A 14,539-nucleotide genomic window follows, 5' to 3' on the forward strand; every position below is an offset into this window, starting at 1 on the left:
AGTAAATCCCTCTTAAGACACATTCAGCTGTCAATATGACTTTGTACACATACACACCATCAGTGGCTATGTAAATGGTTAAAGTTGCAGTTCTCAGTGACAGACACAGCAGCCATCCATCTCCATAGCTGAGTGATCAGTGAATACCATGTGGAGGACCCAGCTTTGATTCTGGTACTAACATGGATTTTGTGTTGAAAGGAGGATTGGAACAGAGTGCACTGAGCTTCATGAGGCCATTAGAGGAACTGCTTGATTGAAAAGTAGCAGCTGCAGGTCATGAAAACACAATAACTGGGAGAATGGTCTGCTGAGCCCAAGCCCCTCAATACTGCAACCAATGATGCCATTGGCAGAGGATGATACGGTTGTCGATTGGTACCGATGGGCTCATCAAGACTCGTGTGCAGAGTTTATGTTTATGGTAGAGCAGGCACTACATTACATTGGTGTTGCTACCAAACTTGCTAGTGTATATAAGGGATGTTGAGTGCTCACTGTGAAGGACAGAGATCTCACAAACTTGTCTGAGACAGTATTATTAGCATGTGACAGAATTTGAAAGGAGCCTCACTGTGGCTCTCCATTTAGACGGCTGGTCGAATTATGGAATTTCCAGATTTGTGCGGCGTGGCGTTTGAATGTGTCAGAGGGCCAGTGGGCCAATGTTGAATGACATGGGAATGTGAGGACAGGACAACCACAGTGGAGGTGTGCTGTACTGTGCACGAAGTACATGGTAATCCATTCACTTCTGTACTTGGCATGTGAGAACAAGTAATGAATACCCTGCAACATATACTGTCAACCTTCACTGTTATTTGGAGACTAGCAGTAGTGGAGGGATGCTGCGACTGGGAAGCATGGACAGTTGACGAATAACATAAAATCATGTTCAGCAATAAACTGTGGTTCTGTATTACCACATTTTTCAATGTTTTGGAGATGCTCAGTAGTGTTACTCCTGGCAGCACAGCTGGTATTTTGATTGAGGTAACTATTGACAACACAGTGGTACATTGAGACATCCTGCATCCTTATGTGTTACTTCTCATGTCACAGTATCTTGATGAACTATGTGTATGATGTTGAGATTTTGCTGTGGCCAGCAACATTCCTGGATCTGTCCCCAATAAAACATGGTGGGACCGGCTCGGACCTCAACTCTGTCCCAGTGCCATTATCCACCATATCAATGACCATTTACAACAGTTGTGTATCAGCTTGTCTCAGATGATACAATGGCTTTATGACACTCTTCCCAATTGAATCGTGCGGATCAGAGCAGGTGCAACATCATACTGATAAATGTACTCGTACTACCAAATTATTCGTAAATATGACTAAATTTTGTAATTACTCAAATAACATCATGTATCCTCTCAATTTGTGAAATTCCATTTTATTTTCTCCTCTCCTTCTGGGTGCTTCGCTTTTTTTGTTAGGCAGTGTATAAATGAGCCAACAGCCTTGCCCAGTTCCCATGAGATCACTGAAGTTGAGCATTGTCATGCTTGGCTAGCCCTTGGGTAGGTGATTGTCTAGGTCTGCCGAGTGCTGTTGGCAAGTAGAGTGCACTCATTCCTTGTGAGCCCAATTGAAACACTACTTGATTCCGAAGTAGCGGTTCTGGTTACAACAGCTGAAAGCGGCCAGGATAGCAGTGTGATACTTATGGGCTGCGGATGACATAGCATTGGTCAGCACTGTTAATCCTTCTGAGGCGTGGATGGAATTTCAGTTTTTAGTGTATAAATGAAGGAGGAATTCATTATTCAGTTTATCTGTGTGTTAATGACTAGCACTGCAAGTCGCTTCTGATTCTACTTTAATCTAAGGGGGGGATGAAATGAGTGTATGGCATCGTTGGCCGGGAGACCCGAGAAGTTCGGCCACCAAGTGGAAGTCTTATTTCAGTCGATGCCACATTGGGAGACTTGTGTGTCGGTGATGAGGATGAAATGATGATGAGAACAACACAATACCCAGTCCACAAGTGGAGAAAATCTCCAACCTGGCCAGGAATTGAACATGGGCCCACTGCACAGGAGGCAAGCACGTTACCACCCAGCTAAGCAGGTGGACAATCTGAGGAAATTTTTGTCTGTGTAACTGCTAACATCTCCTTATAAAGTTGTGCTATGTTGTGCCCTCTACTGCAACAATATAATAACAGTTATCACAAAATTCGTGCCTGGTATGAGTATGTTTGAAAGTTTTACTTTAGGGCAAGGTATTTTTTCACTGCTTGTGGAGTTTATAGCAATACTTAACATTCCATATCTCAGTCTGTTTAATGTCATTTTATTTTATTGTCATTATCTTCAGCATGTCCAAAAATAAATTTAAAACAGGCAGTCCTAAGTAATTTGAAATGGTGATACCATCTCTGGATGTAGTGCCCTGTACTGTTAGTAAAATAAAAAATTAGTAAAAAAAAAGTGAAACAGAAATATAAAAACCGGTAATAGTTGAGTAAGAAATAAATTTTTGTATTAATAGTTTTTAAGTAAAATCTCTCTACATATTTGCTTGTCCCACTTTGTGTAGAACAGCTTGCTGTGTTTGTGTGTTTCATTTCAAACATGCATAGTTACTCTGTATTATCAGACATTCATGTAGTTAACTGATTAAATAAATGTTAAACAAGAATGTTTCTTCCAGGTGGCAAGTGGAATGAAGTACCTGGAAGCAAAACAGCTTATTCACAGAGATCTTGCTGCAAGAAATGTTTTGATAGGAGAAAACAACATAGCCAAAATATGTGATTTTGGATTAGCACGTGTGATAGAAGATGATGAATATTGCCCTAAACAAGGTAATCATTCAAAATGGGCAATGTTATAACATTATGCCCAATTAATACCTTACGAGAATTGTAAAAATTAACTGCTTCATGCTAAATGATATAGAGATTTTGAGACACTCTCCCTCTCCATCCCCCTCCCCTCCCCTCGCCCGGTCCCCTCTCCCCCTCCCCTCCCCTCACTCCTCCCGCTCCCTGCTCTATCTCTCTCTTCGTTATTTTTCTTCGCTTACATTTTTATTGTAAGTGAGAACTCCTCTGTTACAAATAAAGTCACTTTGTATCAAAATCTATGGGCTTTCTGGTTTTAAAAAGTCAGCAACCAGGAAGATAATCTCAGTATTTTGAATAGTTCATATAGATGGAGACAAGTATACCACATGTTAAACAAATGATGATTTGTGTACAGGCATGAAAAAAGATGACCAGTTGTTTAATGTGTGGGTAAATTCCCATTTTATCCAAAAGCTAAACAGTACATCATACCTCCTTCATGCCAGTCCTTTTCCAATTGCTTCTTATATCTGACGAACACGGGTCTAGTTTCATATACATGTTATATTCCAATCTGACAATGGAAAATCCAGCATCGGATAATGACAACATTATGAAAAGGAGAGATTGCTACTCACCATATGGTGGGAGATGTTGAGTCACAGACAGGCACAACAAAAAGACTACTAAAGACATTAGCTTTCAGCTACAAGGCTTTCTCCTGAAATAGACAACACACACACACACACACACACACACACACACACACACACACACACACACACACACACACACACACACACACACAAGCATTGCTTCTGGCTGTCAGCGCCAGATTGCGAGCAACTGCACACGATGGGAGGAGCAATCTGGGTGATTGTGATAAGGAGGAGGCTGGGGGGGGGGGGGGGGGGTTAGGGTTAGCAAGGTGCAGTTGGAGGACAGTAAAATGCTGTTTGTGGGACCATACAGGAAAGAAGTAGAAGAAGTAGAGAGAGGGTAAAGGAGGTAGGTGCAGTTGGGAAGTTAGACAAAGAGTAAGACTAGGAGGGGTGGGGCAGGGAGGGGGGGGGAGTAGTGGTAAAGGATAGAGGTAATAAGACTGTGGGTGCACATGTGGGATAAAAGGTTGTGGAGTGAGAACAAGAAAGGGAATATGTGAGTAAAGGACAATAATTAACAAAGGAATTTGGGATGCACAGTAAAAGAATTTTCCTGAATTTTCCATCTCGCTCATAGAAACTTTGGCCTCTAGGAACTAGAGTAGCATGCACACCACCTAAATAAACTCACCAACCTGTTCACTTCCTGCTCCTGCCTTGGACTACAATTATCCACCATCTCTACAATGAACTCCAAACCTCCCTCACGTCCCCTCATAGTTGACACACCTTGCCTCGCAGACCTACTATATTTATCCCACCCTCATAAACTTCCTCCCACCACCGTAAAGAATCCAGAATCTAAATAGATCAGAAACAGTCATGAACCTTTCATCCAAAAGCCTTAGCGTCACGGGAGTATCAGTCCTTTCCAAAGGCCTCACCTTTTGCCCTACTCCCAAATTCAGTCGTGTGGGATTTTTAAAGACCTTCTCTCCTTCTTCCGGTCCCTACATGGAAAAACTTTTTCGCCACCAACCCTACCAATTAGACTCAACCTAAGATCAATGTTGGATCCTGTCTGACTCAGTTCACTCCTCTTTCCAACCATGATCCACCCCACTGCCCCCAAATCACCCCCTTGTTAACTTTCCAGAATTTTTTAAACTCGAACTGTGCCCCACCATCATTCCCCAACTCCCAAAAATGCAAGCTAACCATTCATTCTCAGAAAGAACCACAATCCCCCATCGAGACTGATCCTGATCTCATCATCGTATCTGCTGCCAAAGGCTCCAACAGTGTTGTTTTGAACCACAACGATTACTTGTCAGAAGGACTCCACCAGCTGTCAGATTTGTCAATCTACAAACCCTGCCACAGGGACCACATTCCAGAAATCCAGCAGAATCTCCAGTCTCAGCTCAAATCTTTTCTCTGTTCTCATAGACCAACACCTTCAGCCTGTTACCTGCAACCTACCCTCCTATATAAAAGATACCAACCATTTCCTCCACCAACTCTCCACAATTCCCCCTACTTTGCCACATGGTGCCCTGCTTGTCGCTGTTAATACCTCCCTTCCTTTACACTAACATCTCTAATGCCCATGGTCTAGCGATTATTGAACACTACCTTTCCCAACACCCTACAGATTCCAAACCTACAATCTCCTGTCTGGTCACCATGACTTGCCCTTTGAAGGCATGGCCTACAAACAAATCTGGGATACAGCAATGAGCACCCACCTGGCACCATCCTATGCCAACCTATTCATGGGCCATCTAGAGGAATCCTTCCTAACCACCAAGAATTCATTGATGACATCTTTGTGATCTGGATTGAGGCTGAGGACACCCTACCCACATTCCTCTAGAACAGGTGTGGGCAACCACAAAGACTTCACAATCTACTATTCTGTACCAACATATCAAAGTGGTCTACTTTTAAAAATTCAATTGCTCCTTTTTTAATTTTTGGATACCGGTACTGTAAAACAATTATTTAAAATAAAAGTTTTAAATCTTCACTATTTTTTCGAAACATAATAATTTTAATTCATAATATTCTCAAGTATATTCTTACATTAATAACACAAGAATTATTTTACATTTAATGTGAAATTTGAGTAGCTGTTTTGTCAACAATGCCCTTGATATTTGGTGTATAACTTGTTGCACTTAGTCGAATACAAGAGCCCAGATGTTCATCAGTCAACCTTGTTCTGTGTTTATTTTTAATGAAGTTCATATTTGAAAACAGTGATTCACACAGGTAGGTAGAAGCAAACAAGGCCTTTATTCTAAGAGCAACATTAACTAAGATAGGGTATTTCTCCTGAGGAATTAGAGCCCAACAGGTTTTGGGTTCTGCAGTAGTTTTGAGAAACAAATCATTTTTAATGATATTATTTCAAGTTCAAGAGCTGCCCAATCTATGTCAAAAACTTTCCAATGTAAGAAGATATATTCAGTAGTCCAAAGATACAAACAGGGGTACCACTGAAATCTTTTTGAAGTCTGAAAACTGATCACTGAAATCATCCCTCAATTTGGTGATCATTATTGCATGACATTCACTATTGTAAGGTATCTCACTTTCTTCTATTTGTGTCTTCAGAGTTGGAAAATGCCTTAATTCACCCCTCTTAAGGCAGCACTCCCACAAAAACAATTTTACAGTAGAAGAATTTACTTCAGATGTCATATCAGCAATATCTTTGTCATTGCCTTGAAATTTCAAATTCAGAGCATTAAGCTTTTCTGTTAGGTCAATTAAGAAAGCAAAATTCATAAGCCAGAGAGGATCTTCAATACAAGCTGACAGACTATTCTCATCTTGTTCTTGCAAAAATAGTTTGATAGCCAGTGAAAGCTTGTGGAAACGTTGCAGCACTTTTCCCTTGCTGAGCCAATGCACTTCAGTGTGGAGCAGTAAATCTCCATACTGTAGTTCTAGTTCACTTGCCAAATCTTTGAAAAGTCTTGTTTGAAGAGAGTGAGACCTAATTTTGTTTACTATCTTTATAACAGTATTCATAGTTCCATTCAAATTTAAAAACTTTCCACACGGAGACTGCTGGGCCAAAATACAGTGATAAGTTAAAAATGGTGGAAAACTTTCATCTCTTTGGCACAGAGCAATAAAACCAATTTTAGAACCTCTCAAGGCTGGGGATCCATCTGTGGTAATGCTTACAAGCTTTCTCCGATAGAATGAGTTGCTTCGTGACAAAAAATATATCTTCTCCTCTTGTATGGCCTTTCAAAGAAATTACTTTCAAAAGTTTTTCCTTGACAGTAAAGTTATTAAAACCCATCCTTACAAAAACTGGCAACTGAACAGTACCTGTTGCATCAGTGGACTCATCTAATTTCAGTGAAAAATAACAGCACTCATCCAAATCTGTTTTCAGTTGAGAGAAAACATCATTAGACATATTATCAACCCTCCTTGTGCTGTTCTTGATGAAATTTGAAGGGATTTGATGGCAGCAACTATTTCAGACTTGTTCTTGAAATTATGGAACAACTCGTTAGCAGCTTCTCAAAATGCTTCTTCTACGAATTCACCATCTTTGAAGGGCTTCTTCCTTTAAGCCAATACATTCGAAACACAGTAAGAAGCAAGAGTGGCAGCAATACTTTTGTCTACTGGTTTTGTGAACATGCTTTGTTGAACACTTAATTGATTTTTAAGTTTCTTGATTTTCTCTTTTCTCAGATTGGAGTTCACAGGAAACTCGGTGTTAACACTTGTGTGCACAGTTTTGAAATGTCTCTAGATGTTTGTCTTTTTCACAAATGCAATCTTAGCATCACACACTAAACAAATGCATGTGCCATTTCGCTCTGTTACAAAAAATTCGTGCTCCCATTCGGAATGAAAATGATAAATTTTATGTTTTTTTGATACACAACTCATTATGCGTGAAGTTGCTGCAGTATTCGTTTGTTATCAAAAAGTGTCAATAAGGTATGCAACTACGCATGCTCAGTGCTGAGTACTGACAGCACAAAAAAATTCTACCTATGTCCTTTCCAGGCTCTATTACATTGCAGAAGTACACGGCACGAAACTCACCGCCTTCTCCTGACACGTATCGAACACATTACACAAAGATGAGTGAAACAGTGCAGCAACGAGTGGTGTGCAGGTGGCGGCTGATTTAACTAATGTGACAAAAAATTTCAGAGGTTCAAGGTAGATGTTGGTACCAGTTCTACACTGTTATTAACAGACAAAACAACTTGTGTCAATGAACACACGTTTTATTGCTACAGAAAACAATTGATGATTTTATTCAACACTCTCAGTACTCACGTCATCTACCAATTGAGCACTCGCTATCTACCAGTAGATCGCGATCGATGTGTTGCTGACCATTCCTCTAGTACCTCAACACCTTCTTCCCATTCGCTTCACCTGGTCCTCCTCAACCAAACAAGCCACCCTCCTGAAAGTGATTTCCACCTAAGGGATGGCTACATTAATTTTAATGACTGTTTCACAGCCTGTGCCATCCGGGTCCTTCCTACCAACACCATCTTTTGTGTGTTGCGTGAGTGAGGACTCTCCCTGCAATATGTCGTACATTCCTGTAATCCTCCTGGCCACAACCTTCATTAGTCATTGTCCTTCACCCTCTGATCCCCTTCCCTATTCCCACTCCACAGCTTTATATTCCAAAAGTGCACCCACAGTGTCCTGACTGCACGTAGCTGCTCTACCCTCTTTCTGCCTCATCCCTGTATGCTTCCAAAAACAACACTTTACTGTCCCCCTCCTGTAGCCTGCTCACCCTACTCTCCCCAGCCCAGCCACCTCTGTACCCCCACCACCTAGATTGCTTCTCCCATCATGTGCAGTTGCTCGCAGTCTAGCCCCAGCGGTCAGAGAGAGTGCTCGTGTGTGTGTGATCTGCATTTGCATGAATGTGTGTGTGTGTGTGTGTGTGTGTGTGTGTGTGTGTTTTCTGTTTCAGAAGGCTGCCTTATGGCCAAAAGCTTACATGTTTAGTAGTCTCCTTGTTGAGCCTGTGTGTGACTCAACATCTTTGCTATATGGTGAGCAGCAATCTATCCTTTTCGTAATATTATCATTACACTCCAGTCTGGATTATATTATCATTATATTCCAGTATGTATTTTCTATTTGTTTGCTGGTTAAACTGTCCTGTAAATGCCGATAAATGAAAACAATATGTTTTTACTCTGCATGTGTCTTAGTGTACAAAGGCATAAATGTTAAAACTTCTTATAATTTATATAATACTGGAAAGTTCTGCGCAGAATGCAGATTACAGATGTAGTAAAGGTAACCAACTGAAACGTAAGTTGTGTTAGGTGGATGGCAGTCCATATTTTGTATATAAGTAATATGTCTTTCAAGCTCAATTTCAGTCATTTGAGGGGGAGAAGAACTAATTTGAGATGAATAAGTATTTTTCTTGTAAGAAAGTATGTAAGTGCTTGGATTACTGTCAACAGGAGCAATTAAATCACCTTTTCATGTTACACTATTCATAAGTTAATTGAATCTTGAACTGGAAATGAATAAGGTTGCTGGAAGGAAAAAATTCCGACCATTACCGATACTTGGTTCCTGAGAACGTGGATATATCCTTACTCGACAATACTGATATTCCAACTGCATTGTAATCTGCATTAAAGTGTTATTCCTTCCTTTACAACATGAAGACTACTTTCTCTACAAAGACCCTTCAACATTGAAAGACTATCCTGGCTACGAAACTGGAACTGAAAAAAAAATTCAGATGACATTTGTTTACAGAAAGAGGTATCAAACTATTATATGAAGTTTCAGTAACATTCTCACAAAATATGTTTTACATATAGTTGCTGGACAGTATATAACATACCCAGTTGCTACCAAATCGTTTCTTAGGACAGTGGGACAGTGGTTATGTGTGTACGAGTTGCATTTGTGTGTGTGTGTGTGTGTGTGTGTTTGTTTTGTATTTTGTTGAATCCAGAAGGAGGCCTTTTGGCAAAAAGCTTACTTGTTTAGCAATCTTTTTGTTGTGGGTGTCTGTGACTCTACACCTCCACTATATTGTCAAAATTTTACCTTATGTTGAGAAATACATACATCACTGTTAGAAAAACAACCAAAAGTCAGAATAAATTAATAATTGGTTCATTTTTGGTTTATTTTATCGACCCCTGGTTAAGAAGATACTCTTGCTGAACTGTTCAAGAAAAAATTGAGGCTCATTTTGAGTAGGTACCTCACTCATACAATTACAGTTGCTAGTGACTTCAATGTACCCATGAAATGTTTGTGAAAATACATGGTTTAAAGTTGGTGGTAGGCATGAAACATCATTCATAATTGTACTAAATGCTTTCTCTGAAAATTATTTTGAATGATTAGTTCAGAAGCCCACGCGGAGTGTAAATGATTGTGATAACGTATGACACTTCTTACTGACAAATAATCCTGAGCAAATAGAGAGCACTGTGGTGGTACAGGAACTAGTAACCAGAAGGTTGTCGTAAGGAGATTGAGTACAGTATCTCCAGATCCATCAAAAATAAGTACAAAATACATGTATTTAAAAAGCACGTCAAAATTCGCTTGATGCCTTTGTAAGAGACAGTGTCCATGCCTTTCATACTAACTATGGTAAATCACTTAATAAAGACAAGTCTTTGAGTCCAATTGTTATACCAGTTAGTTTCCTTTCAAAATATGCTGATGAAATAACTGCATTTTTAGCAATCATATATACCCCTCACTAATTAATAGGTATGTACCTAAAGATTGGAAAGTTACACAGATCACAAATACAACATAAAGGAAATAGAATTAATCTGGATGGATTATAGACCCACATCATTGACATTGATTTCTAATAGAATTTTGTAATATAACTCTGTTGCAACATTATGAAGTATCTTGAAGAAAACTGTTTATTGACTCATAACCAGTACAGAAGTATTATTCGTGTGAAACCCAACTGGAGCTTTATTCACAGAAAGTAATGAGTGCCTTTGACATGGGATCTCAAGTTGATTCCATATTTTTAGACTTACAGAATGCTTTTGACACCATTCCAAACAAGTGACTTCCAATCGAATTGTGTGCCTATGGAGTAGTGTTTCATTTGTCTCCTGCCACGAAGATCACAGTTTGCTGTGACTTACAGGAAGTCATCTAGTGAGACCAAAGTAATGTCTGGGTGTTTTAACCACAAGAACATACAGATGACTACGGACACAACACTTTGTTATATCTAGAAATTACTTGTTACAAGAAGACACTTGCCATGGAGTGACTACACTACTACTCTGATAATCCTAGTTAGAATGTCAACATATAACTGAGGGCAAGGCTGGCCGGCCCTGACTCTCTAAGCTGTTGGCCAGCCGGTAGAGTCCACAGAGGAGAGATTGCATCACTATCCATGAGTGACAGCCTCTGGCGGTTCTAGCAGCTGCTGACTTCTATGGCACATCTTACAACTGCACAGCTGGATCTCGGATGTCTAATCTATGCAGGTCACTACACTGGGGTTCCACAAAGAAGTGTTATGAAGGCTCTCTGCTGTTTTTAACTAATATAAACTATTTAAGAGAGAATGTAAACAGCTCCTTAAACTGTTTGCAGATGATACTGTCTTTACTGACTAGTAAAGTCATTGGAAGATCAAAACAAATTGCAAAATTATTTGAACAAGACATCTGCATGATTCGAAGAGTGGAAATTGACCATGATTATGAAAATTGTGAGGTCATTCACAGTAATACTAAAAGTTAATGGATAACTTTTGGTTACATGGTAACTCACACAAATCTAAAGGCCGTCTATTCACATAAAAATCTCGGTATTACAGTTATGAACACATAGAAAATGATGTGGGAGGAATGGAGCTAAAGATTGTGTATTATTGTCAGGACATTTAGAAGAGGCATCAAATCTACGAAAGAAACTATCTTCACTGCACTTTTCCATCTTCTTTTTGTTGTATTGCTGCATAGTATGAGATCCTTATCAGATAGGGTTGATGGAGGTAATCAGAAAAATTCAAAGGAGGCCAACTCAGTTTGTATTATTGCAAAATAGAGGAGAGAGTGTCATAAATATGATAAGTGAGTTGAGCTGACATAATTAAAAGACAGACACTTTTTAATGCAGAAAGAGCTTTTCACAAAATTTCAATCGCCAACATTCTCTTCAGAATCCCAAAATATTTTGGTGACTCCTGTTTACATAGGGAAAAATGAGCATCATAATAAAATAAGCAGAATTAGAGCTCAGGCAGAAAGATTTTAGTGTTCAGTTTTTCCATGTACTAATCGGAAGTGGGATAGTTGAAAAGCAGTCTGAAAGTGTTTCTTTAAAGCCTTTCCCAAACACTTAAGTTTGAGTTGCCAAGCAGTCAAGTACATAAAAAAGGGAAATGCAACTACTTGCATGTAGCGGACTGATGTGTGGACCATAGAAACATGTAACAGAAAACAGTATTCACACTAGCTTTCAAGCTCCTGCCGTTTTTCTAGTAAAAGTACACACACACACACACACACACACACACAAGATTTTCAGAACTTTCACTTGTAACTATCAAAAATAATAGTGTATCAACAACACTTTTTTTGTACAAAAGTTCCTCTAAATGTTGACTTTTAATGGAAATCTGTTAGACATTGTAGTTTAACAAACAATGATGCAACACCACGGGTGCAGATAAACTATGTTGCCCAGTTCACATTAGAAAGAGATACACCATTATTAGTTTGAAAGCAGATAGACAAATATTTGCTTTGCAGCTTAATAATGAGCAGGTTGGACATGGCTGGTGCTGTGTTTCACATTGTCATGATACAGTTTACAGTCAGTGCAGTGCAGTCATGGCAGCCACTGAGGACTTTTCAGTATGCAAATTCCTTTCTCTGGTAATGATTATCCTGTAGTGATTGTTGCAAGCTGAGACAGGAGGGCCACTGCGGAAGAAAGTAACTTAAATGTGCTGACAGTGAAATGTCAGCTTGATGATGTGCCTGCAGATGGTGCAGTGTGCGGATGCTGGTGTGGTTCAATTTAGGTGTTACCAACATGTGAGTGTCTGGTGATGGCTGCTGTTTGTCACTGCAAAGGGTTGCTACTTCTGTATTGTGCAGCTGAATTTTTGTGGTTTCTGTGGTTTCAAACGTTTGAATATGCCCAGGACTTTTGCCAAAGAAAGATTGTATAGTTTCTATGCCATGGATTGGAGATCCTCATTTGGCTTAACTGGATAACTTTGCACAGTGTTGTTAATATTTTGGGTTCAGTCACTCAAGTGTGCTGATGAGACACAAAACATTATGACCACTGCACACCACAAGATTGAATCCCACCTGGTGACTTTGTAACAGTGTGACTTGGTAAGGGAATGATGAGTGAAGCATAGATGAGTAGGGGAATTAGTGATGATATGTCCAGCAAATGGGGAAATCCACTGGTGCAAATGCTCTTGACAAAGGTCAGATTGTTATGACTATGTGCATGACAATGAGTATTGTGGAGGCATTAAAGCCAGTTGACTGTTCCTGTACCCCTGTTGTGAACAACTATTTTAGGAGCACACCGTTCATCGCAAAGTGTGGAATTTTGGGTTCCACAGCAGATGCCCTCTTGGTGTTTCCCATGTTGACCCAATGACATTGTCAGTTATGGTCAATGGAAATGTGACACCTGGTCAGTTGAATGATGTTTTGTGTTCCTTTAGGTCAGTGGTCATATCTGGATATGCCATCATCCTGCTGCAAGTACACACCTGACCACAGATGCTGTGCGATGGGGGCATTTTTATGCTGTGGAGGATATTTTCTCACAAAGCCAGAATTATGTTACAGCGGTCTGAAGAGGATGAAGTGAACTCGTGTTGATGCCTTGGCCATCAAATACACCTGAACTGCAACTCATGGAATAATTCTAGAATGCTATTGGATGACATCTCCCATGTCCGTAAACCACCGGCTCATGATTTACAGTAATGGCATGATACGAGCATAGATATCTAGCGTCACATGTCTCCACAGACCTATCAATGACTTGTTGAATCCATACCACACAGGATCAGTGCTATAATGCATTTGAAAGGTGGACCAACATAGTATTAAGCAGGTGGTCAAATGTTTAGGCGCATTAGTATATGTGGCACCAGGACATGCATGCCACATTTTTCTGGAGAGGGGAATGGCCTTGACATACAGTCTCAGTTTACACAGAAAACACAATCTGTCCAAAGATAACAAAGATATGGGGCATGTTTTGAAAGTAAGCACTGTTTTGGAAAAAACCTCATGAAAACATTTTGAAACCAAAATTTATTTTTACAGGGAACAGATTTTCTTAAACTGTTTTTCTACATTGGTGCCACCATTGTTCAAACATTTGTCATAGTGGGAACCCAACTTTTCTATGCCTTATTCATAGTAAGATGTTGCCAGTGAAGATAATCACTGCTGAACACAATTTTCTTCATAGTCATTGCTCTCAAAGTGCATCGTTCCAAAATCACACTTCAAGTTCAAGAACAAGTGGTAGTCAGAAGGTGCGAGATCGTGGCTGTATGGCAGGTGATTGAACTGCTCCCAACTGAATTGTTGAATAAGGTTTTGAGTGACACCAATGTAATGGAGATTTGTGTTGTCATGAAGCAACACAATACCTTGACTGAGCATTCCATACCTTTTGTTTTGAATTGTGCACAGTAGTTTTCTCAATGTTTCACAGGGTCTATTGCATTGATGGTTTCACCTGTGGGAAGGAACTCAGCAAGCACAATGCCCCGTCTGTCACAGATCACAGTGCACATGATTCTTGTCCTGACACAGTTGTTTTGAACTTTTCTTTTTTTTTGGGGGGGGGGGGGGGGGGGGGAAGATTGTAAGTGCCTCCAATCAGACAAACCCAAGTTACATCACTGATTACAATTCTGTTTAAGAATTCATCTTCTTAATCACTGTATCACGTGAGAAATGTCAAAGCAGTGCCAAGTCACTTCATTTTATAGACATCCATAAGCATTTTTTAACCAAATGGGAACACAATTCGCAAAAATTTAAGCAATTTGTGACATTCTCATGCAAAACAGTTTTTGAAATTTGTGGAAACTCATCACAAG

At 39.8% G+C, this 14,539-nt stretch overlaps 1 protein-coding gene across 6 annotated transcripts in view; it reads left to right on the plus strand.

The window, feature by feature from the left end:
* LOC124788667 (tyrosine-protein kinase Src64B) overlaps positions 1–14,539 on the plus strand; it is a 244,445-nt gene that overhangs the window by 206,858 nt on the left and 23,048 nt on the right. For all 6 annotated transcript variants that reach the window (XM_047255946.1, XM_047255944.1, XM_047255948.1 and 3 more), the window contains one exon: positions 2,665–2,818. In XM_047255946.1, coding sequence (XP_047111902.1) covers positions 2,665–2,818 — 154 coding nt within the window. The remainder of the gene's footprint in view (positions 1–2,664; positions 2,819–14,539) is intronic.

The sequence above is a fragment of the Schistocerca piceifrons genome, chromosome 3, assembly GCF_021461385.2.
Source record: "Schistocerca piceifrons isolate TAMUIC-IGC-003096 chromosome 3, iqSchPice1.1, whole genome shotgun sequence".
NCBI lineage: Eukaryota > Metazoa > Arthropoda > Insecta > Orthoptera > Acrididae > Schistocerca > Schistocerca piceifrons.